The 17,131-nt window shown below is 38.0% G+C and overlaps 1 protein-coding gene across 1 annotated transcript in view; it reads right to left on the bottom strand.

Annotated features, from left to right (window-relative positions):
• eys (eyes shut homolog) overlaps positions 1 to 17,131 on the bottom strand; it is a 142,780-nt gene that overhangs the window by 55,933 nt on the left and 69,716 nt on the right. The window contains exons 26-34 of the mRNA XM_063874989.1: positions 14,452 to 14,548; positions 13,871 to 13,978; positions 12,392 to 12,537; positions 7,428 to 7,599; positions 7,012 to 7,090; positions 6,399 to 6,598; positions 3,721 to 3,845; positions 3,022 to 3,146; positions 2,305 to 2,518 (exon numbers count right to left, since the gene is read on the bottom strand). Of these exons, the coding sequence (XP_063731059.1) occupies positions 2,305 to 2,518; positions 3,022 to 3,146; positions 3,721 to 3,845; positions 6,399 to 6,598; positions 7,012 to 7,090; positions 7,428 to 7,599; positions 12,392 to 12,537; positions 13,871 to 13,978; positions 14,452 to 14,548 (1,266 nt within the window). The remainder of the gene's footprint in view (positions 1 to 2,304; positions 2,519 to 3,021; positions 3,147 to 3,720; positions 3,846 to 6,398; positions 6,599 to 7,011; positions 7,091 to 7,427; positions 7,600 to 12,391; positions 12,538 to 13,870; positions 13,979 to 14,451; positions 14,549 to 17,131) is intronic.

The raw sequence follows: 17,131 nt of genomic DNA, 5'->3' as shown, positions 1-17,131 counted from the left end.
GCTGTGTTGATCATTCCCAGGAAAGTCAACCAAATTGTGGCTTAGCTGCAGTAAGCCTCCCTCCGCCAGCAGTGTCCTCTCTAGATCCCATCAGCTCTCATATTGTGCACCTAAAATACTGCGAAGCTCAGCATTGAATAGTGAATTCTGGGGGGTGGGGGTTGGGGATTAACGCAGAAGACAATCCACTCAATCTGTGGAATAATATTTCTTCAGCTGCTCACTGAATTAATTTTTTTTCTCTCAAAATAAGGTGAGGGAAAATTTTGATCTTGAACAAATTCCCATGCTCTTTAGCTTTTAACAAGAAATGCTATCTTCTACTGTCAGTGTGCCACGTTAACTAGCCCCCCTATGTTTAAATTCCCAATGACTTGGTTTATTTCAAAGGTTGTGGAGCAGTCTTAGGTTTAAAGGAGAACTGTCTGAGTCTATTTCAAGCAGCACCAAGGGCACTGCATGCGTGGAGATGGTGACCTAGTTAGATAAACTCATGAGTTTCTGGGTCCTCTTATTTTTAAACTTATTTACTTTGATTATGCACGTATACGTAAAAGAGTTAAAAGCCATGTTTTGGTGTGTAGATGCGTGGGTTTGTTTTTCTTTACAAGTGTCTTGTGTTTCTCTTTAACCCTCTCTGAACCGATGCAATATGCACTGGATGAAGGCTGGATCAGGTGCAGCGGGGAGGACTCCATTACGTTTGGCCCACTGTGATTTTCAGAGTGTCTCACTGAATTGGTTCAAGCTCGTCTGTGTTCAATAGGTCTGTTTTACCGCTCTGTGAACAGTTTCAAAGGTAGACAGACCTCATCTGTCAAGGAGTAACAATCTGCCCAGTGCTCTGAATTCCTCCTCTCACATAGATGCCTGAATCCAACCCCAATACCGTCAACATATTGTGTTCTGTGTCTTCATTTGAGTGTTAAAGGATATAGCCAAAACTTGATTGGACTTACCCCTCTTTCAAATTATTGTTCTCAAATAGAAATTGAAAATGCACTTTTGGGGTCAATAAAAACCTAGGATTTTTTGTTCAACACAGCTGCACAAACTACCACAATCTCTCCATCAATCCTGATATCTCATTGCCTGCTATGTTCCAAAAGCTATACAATCACATTTGGAGTAGCAGCTCAGTAGGAGTCCTTTCTTATTGGAAATTGGCAAGCCTTGGGTAGCAAAAATGTTTAGTAGGAAGGACAAGAGAAGGATAGTGTTGTAATTTGTCAAAAAAAAGTAATCCCTGGACCACCTTCAGTTCAAATTGATTGGTGTAATGGCCTATCAGTTTAAATAATTTAGTGTCCCTTTCTTGCACCCATAATGTGAATTGAAGTAATAGCATAGTAATGGAAGCTATGACTTGATTGAGAAACGTTAGCATTTAAGTTGATGACACATTAAGAACAATTACTTTTCCAGAATCCCTGAGTCTGGGTTTTATAGTAAAAAAATATAATTCATTATCATTTTGTTCTCAAGTTTTGCTCTCAAGGGACAGTTTTCATCAAAAATATGCAGAACCATCCTTAACACAGACAGGTTAAAAAAATGAGAAGCTAATCTGAACTGATGTGAAATTGAAACTTCCTAAAAGTGAGCCTTTGAAGTTGTCTTTCACAAGTATGATATAAGACACACGTTGTTTAAGTCAGCAGACAGAGACAGCACAGGGAAACTGCAGTATACTCACTATATACCCAGTGTGGGAAGAAGTACCCAGATCCTTCACTGAAGTAACAATACAATAAGTGTGGAAATATTCCATTACTAAGTGGCACATTCGAAATCATTAAAGTACTATAAATATATTATAAAAAGTAAATTACGGTGATTCAATTTATTTGGAAACTGTTAGCTAGTTTAGTCCAATGGTTCCTAGCCCTAGGGGTCAGGTCTCCTAGAAAGGAATATAACAAAGGAAATCTGAGACCTCTTTATGATAGATGGTTTAGGAAAATGTTTGGCTACAAAAATAAATAAAGATTGTTGTCTTGTGTTTTGATTTTCCTGTGAGGTATTGGATTATTTTAGCTTTTGGGCCCCAGAGAATTCTTAAGATTGAATCATGTGAGGGGATATCTCTGCCAGAAACTAGTATCATAATTCATCTAAAATGGTATAAGAGGCCCAAAGAAGTCGTCGTTTGTAAGAAGTCACAAGACAAAAGGATTGGTCATCACTGTTTTGTTGTGAGAGGGCTTTGTATTTAATAACGCTTACACTGAACCTTGTTGTTTCAAAAATAATGTTTGTATTGTTTGCAATATAAGCATGCACAGACATGCAAGCACAGCGTACCTGTGGATTCCTCAGCTGCTGGTGCCGGGTCGAGAGTAGGCGTTCGCACCCTAGGTGTTGAGCCGAAAGTGGTGTTCTTTACTACCGTGGCCAAGGGAACAGAATCGGTAACAGGAGGCAGGCAGCTGACCTTGTTGATGCCATCTAGACAGGAAAAGGCTTCTGGACATGGATTCAACAGGCAATCATCATAGTTGTGCTCACAGTTCCTCCCCTGTGTATGGAACATAAACAGCCTTCAGATGTGTCCAGCAACTCTGCAGTCAGATGCTCAATGGAATAAAATGTTTACAGCCTGAATAATTGAGCATTAATCAAGGCTTTAAAAAAAACAGAAGTTTTAAAATGTGATGTAACATAGTATCTGATTACTGACAAATAAATGTTGTCATATTTCATTATTTTTGTTTGGTTTATTACGCGGGATACATTTTTTTATATACTGTAAAGTAGTAGTAGTAATTACAAACGTCACATGTTTTTTTACATGAGAAAGGTATCGGATTTACCTGCTTCACAACAGGAATAAATCAACGAGACTATGCACAACAAAGAAAAACAGGCAAAGAAAGGTTTTTAACACATTGGAAATGACTGCCAGGTGAGGACTCGGGAGTTGTAGGTGTAAGGTTAATCAAGGTTAAGGTTAATTTAAAAAAAAAAAACAGAGAGAGAGAGAACAGACGGCGCTATGGGGAATAAGGTGGGGAGCCTCACCACAAATCCAGGACGACAGAAACAGGTGTAGCCATAGCCCGGATCATTCTGAATGCATATCCCCTGGTTGCAAGGCTGTGGAAGGCACTCATTAATGTCATCCTCACAGTGAAGGCCTGTCCAACCTGCCAGGAACAAAAGCCCACAGAGTGCCGTGGTGAGCCCAGACTCTCCCACTTCCACCCTCTGAAGTGAATATCAATCAGATTCTCTTACATTGATTTGCTTCTTTTTGCGTTCACACACATACAAAGACAAGAAAAGGCTTTCACTAAAGAGTAAGAGGACACATACATTTTAATGAGCCTGAGTCGTATCAACTTTTTATCACTTTTTTTTTTAGTACTGTAAAGCCAAACATTCTCCCTGGAGAAAACTTCATGACTTTTGAACGACTCCAAGGAACAGAAGCTATGTAGGCAACACGGTAACCTTATGTGACACTTCATATGGCCCATTTCAATCCAATTTAGGCATTTTCTATGTATTAACATGGTTTACATATGGTAAACTGACATCTGGGGCACAGTGAAGTGCTGCTGTTCACCTCAAAGATGTCTTTCTAGAAATGTGTCTTTGTTATCCTGTCCATGAGTCACAAAGCTTTCCTGTAACAGGCCTTATAAAGACAAAAAATATGCTTTGGTCGCCTCATTTCAAAGTAAATTGAGAATCTTGCAGGATGTCTGAGTGACTCACCTGACCTGCAGTGGCAGACGTAGCTATTAATAAGATCTTGGCAAATGGCACCGTTGTGGCAGGGAGCCGAGCAACATTCATTAACATCCACTTCGCAGAAATCTCCCATGAAACCTGGTGGACAGCTAAGAAAACATATCATACTTTCAAACTGTGGGTCTGTCTCACAGAGCTGTCACTTCCTTGCAGCGCATGTGACACACTGCATCTGTAAGAACAGCTTCTTTTCATTATTTATCAAGAACACAGTTTTATAGTCAGTTGTTGCTTCTTATCTTAGAGTATGCTATTTAAAACAGACGCATTGTGTTTGAATTTGGAGAGCAGTGGAATTAACAAGGCTGGCATTTAACTAAAGAGAGTTTTGAATACTAAGTAATGATTTTTTAATTAATGTATAATTTAAAGCCATATAAAGTAGGTTTATAATTGACTCAGGATGAATTTCCAGCATCTGTTACTGTTACGATTAGTTTACAATAATTGTGTTATAAAGTGTTATGATTGTTTAAAGTCGGATGTGTGTGTACTCCATACTGTTATCTTCCCAAACTATTTGTTAACAATCAAGTCTGTGCATCCAGATGTTTTCATAAGAAAGGAATAGCAAAGCCAAACTGCACATTGTCAGAATAAATCCAACAATAAATCCACGAATAAACAGTAAACATAGCCATGATAAAGTACTTAGGAGTTCTTGTAAGAGGTGTGAGAAAACACTGTTCAGTGGTGATGTTGCCAAATAATTGATCTCCAACTAATGTCCCTTGTTGCTTTGTCCGAAGTTGGACTTAATTTATAAGGTCCTTTATCTATTCATGATAAAAAGCCTAGAAAAAAAAAGACTAGATGTTTCGGGCCAGAAGTGCTTCCTGAGTGTATTCTGGCAATTTTCCTAATGTGTTAACATCATTAATGTTATTACATTTCTTTGACAAACGGGGTTGTGCCAAACAACAACAAAAAACTCACGGATGAAACTTAAGTTTACAGATCCAAAACTTTAAAGTACAGACCTTATTTAAGGGTAAGATAAAACATAATGAATTGATTCAGCAGGAAATAAAATCCACAGGTTATTAAAGTGGAAATATTTATGTGTGATAGGGTTTTTCTTTGTTGTAGAACTGATGATCTGTAGATGTAGACGGCAACACCTTAAGCAAAGAGAGGTGCGACTTGATTCTGCTAATGTCATCCCCACTGGCTTTCAGTTATGTAGAAGAGCTGTCATTTTCCAGAAACTGATCATGCATCAAGCTACCTGAGGCCAAAGGAAGACCAAGGTCTGCTGACTTGCATGGATTTCCAATTCACAATCAACAGACTGTTAACTCATTGATCATCTTTGAAAATATTTGAAGTCAGAATACGTGACACAATCAGCCCAATGGGAAATACATAAAGTAGATTCTCAGATTTACTGTACCACACGTACCATTCAGATAAAAGAACACTGTATTTCATGTATTGCAGAAATTAATGCATGACTGATTTTACATTCAAGGCCATTAGCTAGTTTGTTAGCCAGACCAATCGCTCTCTATTCAAGTGGAAAAACTAATGAGGATGTAAAGAACATATGACTGCGATGTAAAGGAACATCAGAGGGTAACCTCACCTACGAAACCCACAGGATTGAAAACAGATTTCACTCAGACACCAGATATTAGCTAAACCTGTAATAATGGTTGGTGGTGTTAAATCCTGCAATTAACCCGCCGAAAAACATCTTGCTAAATAAAATCCTTTTCTCTCTAAAATTGCTGTGCTTGGAAAGTAGGCAGTGCAACGCATCAGTATATAACAGTGCATAAACCCATTTGGAGTTGTGGTAATGATGATCACATCAGCACAGGGTGAGACAATGTAATCAACTGTAAGGCAACTAGGGAGCTGCTGTGTCAAATCTGCACACACCTACTACATACACCTTTTGTTTGGATACACTTCATCACTCAGGGGGAGCATGTGAGCAATTAAAAGTAACGATTTCACTTCACCTGCTACCAACCTGGACGACTGCTACTTTGTATGACTGCACACATATAATCACAAGGATGGTACATTCAATCACAATAGGCATTTTTTTGTTAGACATACGTAACATTGGTATACTGACACCAATCTTAACAGAAAAGGGATGAACATTCAGAAATATTGATTAAATCTCGGCCAATCAGAGCATGGCAGGTCATACCTTCACCACAGTAGATCAGGTCTGATGATGTCATTCTAAACACATATCAGCCATGTGCTTCTGTTTATGAGAGTGTGTCTTTTTGGAGTAATGGGCCTTCATAACAATGGCCATTTGTTTTCAGGATAACAGACAGTCGTACAAATGGGATTTTGGGCCAATGGGCCAATTTTTGGACTATTGGAGTTTCGAAATAATGGTCCTTTAGAACAATGGCATGGCACCATTAGGAGATCACCATGGACACCACCCTAGCATTCAGAGAAATCAAGTGGTTTCCAAGCCAATTTTTGCTTGTTACTGTTGCTAAGCTATAAGGCTATTTTTGGTTAAGTGAGTCCCGGCCGTTTCAATTCAGGATGACATGTTGTCCAAATCAACTCATGTTATTACATGACTCCATCCAGGGACAATCTTTCAGTACCATTAGATCCAAGCATTATAATACAATAACAAAAATACTTGTGTACTTCCTTACCTGCATGTAAAGTTTGATCCCTCACCGTCAAGGCAGGCAGCTCCATTGAAACACAGTGAGACATTAAATGCAGCTTCTTTGCAGACATCAATATCAATCTCACACATTTTCCCTTTGTAACCATCCTGACAGAAGCATGCATATTTATCAATGAGATCCACACATGATCCTCCGTTTAAGCAGGGAATGGATGCACATTCCTGGAAATAAAAAGACAAAAGCACTTCAGCAATAATACCATCTATTTTAAACAGGTAAAACCAAACATGCATGATTTATGATGTACAATTGTGGCTCAGAAAAATGTCTCAATAGTTAAAAACAAATGATGTGATTATCTATTGAAGTAAAGTCTCAGAGACATTGTAGGCCACTCAATGTGTTATCTCTAGAGTCCAAAACAAGCTGTGGTTTAAATCAATTAGGCATTAGACTAAGCAATTCCTTTTAATCATGTAGTTGTACAATGCTTCCAAGATCCTTGTAGTTCAATTGACTTATTTTGTAGCAAAGTCAATGGAATTTGTGATACCAAAGGCTACACACAGATTACAAAATTCTCCCAGCATTTCTTGTGGACACACAGCAGCTTTATTAATTAAGCTCGACTCACGTCATTGTTTGTTTCACATCTGCTGCCAGTCCATCCAGATTCACAGAGGCAGGAGTAAGAATATACTCCATCTTTACAGCTGAGAAGGCAACAACACATGGGGTTAGAATTGACTCATCAAACAGTATGAAATTCAAACAAAACACATTCATAAATATGCAGGTATTTTTGCTTTCTAGTTCATGCAGAAGCCTTAGAGGAAAATATAATCTTTTGAATGAATGAGTATTGCCCCTTCAGGGGAATTAATGACTGTAATTTGGAGACCACTGAGACAACCTTTATGCACATCACATTAGCTCCTTACAACATGTGACATATGTCTCCACTCTGCTATAATTAAAAATAATTCTATGCTATTTCTGCACTGCATTTTCCAGTCTTTCTGTTTTAAATGGAGTGGAAAATATCCGTACCTCCCATGAAGACAGGGCGCTGACATGCATTCATCAATGTTGGTTTCACAGTGGAGCCCAATAAAGCCATCAGGACACAAGCAGTGGTATCGATTAGGCGCATCAATACATTTCCCATGATTTTGGCATGGGTTCGAAACGCACTCATCAATGTTAACTCCACACCGTTCCCCTGGGAAATGAAGCATATTTTATCAAGCCATTAAATATTTAACAACATAGAGAGGAAAGGTCTTTTTTGTACTTCAATACAAACTTTTTACGAATGAGGTTAGATTACACAGGTAAATTACACAATGACACACTGTGGCTACAGAGATACATTTGTCCTTCTAAATGAATTCTCAGCTTATGTCTTTAATGAACTCTGGTCATCATCATCAAAGTAAATACAACTTTATTTTTGAATGGTAACGACAGGGTTATACAGTATAAGCCATGTTAGATTGAAAACCGTGTACCCCAATGAATGCTTTGTCAGCAACATCAGTTACTTTCAATGTATCTAAAGATTATGTTTTACACCAAGGCTCTCTACTTAATGGGTTTTTGCTTTTTTACTGACAATGTATTTTTGAGATTGTTTTATGACATTCATCACAACTAATTCCTACTTTATAACAAAGAAGAAAAAAAAACACTGTTGCTGTACTATATATCTATATAGCAAGAAATCATGATGGATTTGAAGCCACCGATTTAAGATTTAATCCATCCAGTCAAACTGCTCCTGTTTGCCGAATTGAAATCCAAATACCTGCCTTATACATTTTTCAAACAGACAGAGATTAATCTAAACCTGTTTTAGCCCAAAATATTTTTTGCTAATATGATTTATTTAAATAGCTTTAGTAATAGCCATTCATATTATTAATATCTTAGGTTGTTTAGGATTTCTGCTAACTCCCTAAACCAACCTTACAGAAGAAAATATTGCAGGCTAAATATATTACATTATTAGTTGAAAGACTGCAAGATGCAAAACCACCAAAAAACGTCTCCTAAAAGCAACATGCTTTTATAAACCTCTGCAGCATGGCATGTTCTTAATCTCTGGTCTCTTCAGTAACCTTTGATGAAAAGTGATCATAGGCTGACAGGGATGGTAAACAGGCATGTAAAGTGTGTGGGAGAATTTCTCTATTTTACCCCAAGATACCTCTAGTTCACATTTAATGAAAAGGGTTTGATATTAAAGGCAATTTAGGTGGTTTTAACTTGTGACTCATGAGTATACATGTTTCACATAAATAGCGACAACATTCAAATACTGAGCAGAAACGTTTTAGATTTCTACGAAATATCAAGTGTTTTAACTGCTATTGAAATAGCTTATGTGGCTAATGATGGTAAAGCTAATAGCTAGTTTGTTACATTTAGCAAATAAACATGAAATAATATCAAATGTTGACCCAATAATATCTAGCTTCTTAAATCTAATGCTTTTCTCAAATGTTTACAACTTGACATTGAATATTGTTGGTATTTTGTTTATTTGACCTGAAAATGTCTTGGGCTCTGGGAAAATGGGCATTTTTCATTCATTCATTGACAACCCTTGACCACTTGAATAATGTATGCACCTACAGCATAAAACATATCTACAGGTTTAATCTTAAACAACAATAATACAGTAGCCCATTAAAATGTACTCAAATATATGTGCTTTTATGTAAATGGGTAAAAACTCTGTGTGCTTTTATTCTTTGCCAGGTCTCACTTCTTAAAAAGATCATTGATTTCAATAGGACAAACCTGGTTAAATAAAGGCAATATAAAAATTAATTTAAATAGAGTGGCGCATGCTGTATTAAAGTCAATGTCCCTGGGAGGACTCAGTGAAGTGCAGCATTGAAGTAATAGAAAAGTGTGCCACATACTGTACGCACTGTATCTTACGCTGTGCCTACACAGTACTATGTCTATTAAGGCACAATCTTTCTAACAAACGGTACTGCACCAAATGTGCTGACTTAAAGGGAACATTTGAATTATACTGAAAACAAAAAACATCTTCAGCATCCATCGGACACAATTAAGATAAGTCTGAGGATTCACAAAGTAAGTCAGCTTTACGCTGAGAGTTGATGATATTCATTATTTATGCAGACCTCACCAAAATAGCAATAACATCAGAGAAGAACTAACGGGGAGGGGAGATTTCAAACTGTGAAGGAAACACCAGAGAACACAAAGTGTCAAAATTAGTCTCCCTTCTGCCAACAAATCAGAACACTGATTTATAGAGGTCTAAGTGAGAGCAGGTACTGCTTCTTCCACAGAAATTACAGCTTTTTCTGAGTAATTCAAAATGAAAAATAGGTTGTAGCTACATCCACAAAGAGGCATTTTGTGGTGTTGTTTTTCACTAAATGGGTAAAAAGAATATGTACCACCCTATCCTATCTTACAGGGTTAGACAAATAATTGTAGATTAATGATTAATTGTTAAAGATTCTGTCAAATGTAAACAAACATAGTGATAATGGAAACTGTGTGATTTACCATTAAAGTGAATGAATATACCATCTTAAATGTGCACGGACGAATCCCATTATGATCTCTCATCAATGAATGTAAAACAGCTTTTTCTTCTGCAAATATAATACATGTTTAAATTACCCAAAAGAAAAAGCTCTAAAACAACTGAAAAACCTTGAGATTAAGGCAGAGTTGCAACAGAATGCTCTACTTTTAATTTACTGTAGTTGAGAAGTCATTAAATACTTAGTAGTTTTGGGCTGGCATTTTATACCAAATTTAAAACATGAATAGGACTGAACTGTAAATGGGATTACATATTTCATATTTCATGCTGGTATACCAGGGTTTAAAAAGGATTTAAAAATATGCAATATGTGATTAGTAGCAAAACACATGTATAAACCAACTCTCTCTCTCAGCATAAAGTATGGTTATAAATTGATAAAATTAATAAATTCCATTATTCTTTTCAAAATATATGTACACTAAACCTCTGAAGCAAAAGATCCCTGTAAACTTGATGGAAGGAAGGAAGAAATAAGGACCAAATATTATTCATCATGTTCACAGAGCCAAAGACTACTGAAGCTTTTACAGCAAACAGCAATGCGAGGGCCAGCTCATCATCATCCGACAATGTGCTGACGGAGGAAGCTGCAACAATGTGCTGATTGCACTGTACCATCACTCAAGGGAGCATGCTCCTTAATGATGGGTGAAGAAGAGAAAACAGAAGGTGACGAACAGTGTGCTTAAACTGTGATTTATATAAACAAGATTACCCATTAATCATGTCGCTGTAATGACTTCTGACCTCCGCACAGAGCACGCCGCCTATGTACAGTTAAACAATACATTACTGTGATTACACAGCCTTTTAGAAACATCCTAAATAATTATTAGACAGCTGAGAGCTACGCAACTGCCGAAACTTACAGTTTGAGTAAGTGTGTGTCAATATGACTGAAAAGCAAAATCACATCATATAGAGAAATAAACGTGTGATTAGGTCCAAGCTATAACCAAAGGCTGTACGTGAACAAGTGAAGGCTGTAAGTGAACAAGTGATTCATTTTGACACGAAAAGATAAAGACAAAAAGCAGCTTTAATCAGTCAACGCTCTAAGTGGGTCAAAAGATTTTTTAAAAGGTAAAAAAAATATTATAAGCTGGCAGAAGTGTCAGAAATGTGAAGGGGACAATTTCCAGCTTTTGCTTCAATTATTTTTCCCAAAACTCGAGGGAGGTATTAGTCTGAACATTTTGATTTAAAAAAAAAATATAGATGGACTAAATCACTGACCAACCAACAGATAAGAAAATTCAATATGAAAAGCAATGCATGTGGGATTGAAGTGTCATTATAGCTTAATAACATATTTGGAAGGGCTCCTCTTCCTCCTTTCCCTCCATGTAGCACAACACTTATTTATTAGTAAGCACCTTCAACTGTAGCAGTCAAATTAATGTTGGCATTTCATATACAAAAAAAAAACAATCTACTTCCCTGATGGCTGAAGCAAATAATATGATAATACCATCAAGTGACACAACGAGTTTCAGTGATGGAGGACATGACGCATCATACCATCAAAGCAGAATAACATTAGATCAATTCCAATCAGGCTACACAAACAAGATGTGATGAAGACTGAAAATGAACTTTTGCACTAGTTTAATAAGAAGTCAACACACAGCTGCAGTTGCAACACAAACCCATTTGTGTTTCTTTGAAAAGTTGCAATACTACTAGATGTTACTAGAGCAAATATTTTGTAGGAGTTGTGGATGGTTTGAGCCAATCCAAACTGTATCCTCTGGCCACTTGCTCTCTTGGGGAACCCTGTTTCCTCACATGAGCTTAGAGCAACAGAAAAAGTAATGACTTGTACTATGCTGTACGAAGGCCTAATAATAAAGGCTGCTGCTGTGGGAATTGGGCCATGTGTGTCAGGTTGGGCTCTCCAGAGTAGCAATACCTCAGAGATTTCCCCCCCTTTCTCAACTGGGGAAGGATAAATTGATGATACAGTGTGGAAGACAAATGAAATTAATCTTCCCAGTACCTGACAGGAATCGGCTTCAGTGTGCACACACACATACACACACACGCAAGCGCTAAAATAGCTTGATATCTGTCTAAGTGGAAAATAAGACAAATGGATTGAAGTAAAACAACAAAAGCATTCTGGGACTAAGGCTGATGAAATGAAATAAAGGCAACTAACTGACACTGTGATGTTTTCATCGGATTAAAACAGGTGACGTGAATTTATCTCTGGTTAGCTTAACTGAAGCAGGCACTGTATCTTTCAGAGGCAGGCCGTCTAATTAAAAGCGAGTATTGTGAGGCAGTTTTTCTTTTTTACACTAAGCCAGATCTGTGTCAGAGTTGCCTCAATAACGTGGCCGCAGCAGTTGTGATAAGCTTTTTAGACTCTCATATTGATCTTCATGTCACCTGAGGGCAAACGAGCTACCTGAGTATCCAGGACGACAGACACACTTGAAGCCCCCGGGGGTGTTGATACAGATGCCCTCGTGTAGGCAAGGTGAAACTTCACACTCATTCACATCCAGGTCACACAGCGTTCCAAAATAACCAGGGGGGCAGATGCAGGTGAACCTAAGGAAGATGTGATAACACAATTATTAGGGAAGCAAATGCAATGAAGACCGGTGTATTAGACAGTAATTATAGTAAACCTTTTTATGGTCTAACAGAACTCTAAACTTACTTTGGAAAATTCCAGTGGAGAAAAACTAGAGAAACTAAAGTGTGTAAAACCAACTTTTAATTCTCAAACTACCCAAAGTAGTATGAAAAACAACACAAATTGGCAGTGATTATGTTTCCTTGTGCGTCCTTAATTTGAATTAAACTAGATTAATAATTCGGGAGAGCCTCATCTATCCAATAATGTGATTTACTCAATTCAAGTCCCTCTCTGCAGCTGTCGGTGGGTTTAATATCCCGGACCACACACCTCAGAGGAGATGCTTATCCTATTTGTAAGCAAGATAATAAGACATTTAATTAGACACCTCTGTGCTAAAGCTAAACTAAATCTTTTGATTAGTGAGACATCTTCTTTTATCAGTTAATTACTTCATATTACTTTTTAAGATATATACTAAATAGTATTTATTATGCCACAACTGAACTGTGCTGCCTAATGATGTCAACTCCTTAATACTGGACTGATCCGAGACATCAACAAACAATTCACACTTTTTCTCCAATGCTCCAATTGGTTCAGATGTGTTTTTCTTTACATATATAGTTGGGAGAAAACACTTTTACAGAGTCAAACTCAAAGTTTCTACAAAAAGAGAAAAAGGCATCAAGGGTTGAGTAAATACACTGCAGTCTGATTCATCACTGCAGTACGTATGGACTTGTTTGGCTTGTTGGGTCAGGGAGACTGAGATAGCAGTGTGTGCAGTGTTTGTGGTGGGCAGCGAGGTTAAAACACACCTGATGTGAACTCCCTGGACTGTGCGATCAGGGGAGAGCTCTGAGCAGGGCCAGTTCACATGGGAACGAAATCATGATGGGAGACAAACTGGAGACAAACCATTTAGGACTCAAATTGGCCCTGGGACTTTGCTACCCATCTGTCCGACTAAGCCTGAAAGCCCCGGGGCTCCCATTAAGCACAGCAGAGAGGAGCACCAGTGGAGTAAAGCCCAATCTAGATACATGATGTGTTCCTGCTGAATCTGCTCTCTGTCTTTAGAAGAGCAGCTTATGTATGTCAAGGATGAAGACAGGCTTGCTATATAGACTGTAACACCACAACCTTGTGTGTTTCCTTTGGACAGACATTTCATTCAACTACCAAAACAAAAAGGCAAAAATTATTCTGCCTGCCCTTCACTGATATGTGGATTTTTTTTTAAAGCGCACATTGGATAAAGGCTAAGTCAACGCAATGGCAGAGTTTATTTTTACTCACCTGTTCACAAGGTCTTGGCAAATGGCAGAGTTGTGGCACGGGCTAGAGGTGCACTCATTGATGTCTTCCTCGCAGTGAAGGCCAGAAAATCCCATCTTACAATCACAGCTGGAAAGGAAAAATCATTAATATTGATATTTAGTCTCAGATGGAAAATATTGTTTCCCTTCTGGCACATGCACAGAACAGAAACAAATCCATGAATTATGAATGATATTAATTACACATCTTACTGGGTTTGCACATACAGTACAGTGACATACATAGGCATGGATTTTGACTGTTTAAACACAAGGGTTGAATGAACCAAGACATTAAGGCAGATACATTTTTCTGTTAAGAATTTGACTTCAATCTGAAATGCTACATAACTATCTATTCATATAATAAAGGCCACACGATCAGAGCTAATTCTTCAGCTCATTGTATTAAAATTAGACCACAATTGTCTGAAACCTTTACAGGACTGAAAGTTACTGGTACCAATATTCTGGATTCAATAATGTTTAAAGGTCCATCACTACAATGCCTGACATTTTCTTGCCTCCAAAGAAAAGCTGGTTGTGGATAGCACTCTTTACCTGTAGCCGTTGACCCGGTCCACACAGTCGCCCTGGTTCTGGCATGGATTTGAGCTACACTCATTGGTGTCAATTTCACACCAACTTCCTTCAAATCCTGAAAGATAGATGAGATGGTCATGGATCAGCAAGCCCCTCTAGATCCTTAAAAACGTCAGGGCCGATGATAACAAAGACCCCAGTGAATGCCATTTTAATGGAACTAGTAGCCCCTGTAGCATATCTCATCTTCCAGCTCTCAGCAGTCACTGTTTCCCCTTTGAGAGTGTGTGAGTCTAATAATACTTTAGTGCCACAGACAGATTGGTCTGCGGGTTAGTGGTTTGGGGGTTTGGGAGGTGTGTGGTAGCATGCGCCACCGTGCATATGTGTCTGTGTGTGTGAGAGGAAGCCAGGGAGTAGGGGGACATATTGTTAAGTTGGGGTGAAGCTAAACCCAAGAGCTCTTTTGCCCTCGTTCATTAGGGGGCTGAGGGGCAGGATGGCTAAGCAGATCAGCGTGGATGTTTTGTTATACTTTTGTAGGCAGCCCTGGGAGCCGGTAATGTTCTGCCTGTCGAGGTATTCCTCTGGTGCCTGGTGTGGTGGTGGTGATGGTTTACTGCTGAACAGTTCAAATTAAATGACTTTCTTATATGAAGTTAAAATGAATAATGCATAAACCCCTGATGCACAATTGAAAAGAAGCAAAAAATGCACATAAAACCAGAATTGTACATGAAACTGAAAACCTTAATCAGAATAAATACTAAATATGATGACATTTAATTACCACTCAAATTATAGCCTTAAAATTATTCAGTTTAGAAACCATTTATCTTAATAAGGGCTTAAAAAAGAACTAAGTGCCTCTTCGGTTTTCATTCCAGCGAATATGTACAGGTATATATATATTTTCGGGTTTACAAATTCAGCAAGCAGTATTCCAAAAATATTTTAAAACTCCTAAAAAAGGTAATTAGTTCAATTTTAATCAAAAGAAGCAAGTTTAATGTCAAGTCAGAGATAAGACATTTAGAATTTAGTGTCAAGGACATAAAGGATACACAATAAACCTTAGCCTTTTTCAGTCTTTATGGCCAGGATTTGCTTCCATACTTGGAGCCTTTAATGCAATTTAATTTGATGTGCTAAGAATCAGGATACAGCATGTCCTTTACAATACTACTATTGTCTTTAACTATGAGCAGAAACTATCAGCACTCTCTGCCAGGCATAATTAAAGGTAGTACAAGCATTCAACATAGGGTTAAGAAGAAAAAGTAATTTATACGCGTTAGTGATTTTATTGTTTCCTTCTCTCATTGTTACTTTAAATTATATATTTGTCATATATTTGGCTCCTGAAAATATGAATTCCCAGCTGAGAGCAGCTTGTGTTGACAATGATGAAATTCCCAATTAACAGGACATGAATGAAACCTTTATTGCTCTTTGGGGAATTTGTTTTGCACAAAAGGAAACACATAATTGAACATCAAAAGAACATCAACAACATAGCATGACAGATTTGATAAAACATAAGCATCAAACACATGGTTTATTATGGGGAGGTGGATACATTTGAGAAGATATGTTTCGTATTATATTCCAAAAACATGGATGCACCAGTATCAATGAAGGAAAAAGCTTTCAGATAGTGATGATTACGATGTCATTTTATTCCTTGTATTGTTTGCAATCATACAATACATCTGGAGGTAACACCATGTATGCTTTGTAATGGCAACAATGAATAACCATTTCAATGCATTTGAACTGTACATAAAACAGATTGCAGACACTTATATGGATCATACATATCTGAGTTTAGATAGGTGCAGCAAAAAGAGAGCCATTATTTGTGGTTTGCTTTTCAGCCCGATAAAGGTCAGGTCTATTGATTATTAAGTGCTGAATAAAATATGGCCTAACAAATAGATGGAGCTCTACGAGAAACTGCCACTGGTAATCAGCTGAATAAACAATAAAGCATATCATTACGATTATAAATGAAGAATCTTCTATTGAGCTCGAGTGATGCTAATGAAAAAACACTATGACAGCAACACTGAAGCAGCTCTCTGTAACGTGGGACCTAAGAGTGAGAGGGAATCCACGAGACCACAGAGAGCACAGAGCACCAGGTGAATTATGGGACAGCACAGGTTTCCCAGGCTGGTCTGTCAGTCAAAGCAATAGAGGAGCACCTCAGGGACCATTTCAAATGTCACCGCAATGTAATGCATCTTCTGCCACTGAGCAGTGACTGGATGCCTCTTCTTGACAGAGTACGGAGAGGGATACCCAAGGCGTGTGTGTACGTAGTCATTCCATCATCAGGCTGGAGCTCCACTACGTGATCACTGCTTCTGCCAGTGGATGTCTCCGAGGATAAGAAATTGTGGGTAATCCTCAGCGGATAGCGAACAAACTTTGACGGACGCTTCAATTGAAATATGAGTGATGTGTTCATTTTAAAACGGTGAATTTGGTCAGGAATGCTACATCTGTGACAATAGTCTTCTCATCAAAGTTGCTGTCAGTTTGATGTAACAATTTCTCAGAAGAGGTTCATTTAAAATTACTTTACCCTCCACTCATGCAATGTAGATTACTGTCTTTCTCTGTGCTGTCATCAGTGGGCTTTCATATGCTACATCAGATCTCAGACATCACTGATTGCATAATCTATGTATGA

The sequence above is a fragment of the Eleginops maclovinus genome, chromosome 22 (genome assembly GCF_036324505.1).
Source record: "Eleginops maclovinus isolate JMC-PN-2008 ecotype Puerto Natales chromosome 22, JC_Emac_rtc_rv5, whole genome shotgun sequence".
Classification (NCBI taxonomy): Eukaryota; Metazoa; Chordata; class Actinopteri; order Perciformes; family Eleginopidae; genus Eleginops; species Eleginops maclovinus.
The sequence above is the reverse complement of the archived record's forward strand: the minus strand, read 5'-3'. Positions and strand labels throughout refer to the sequence as shown.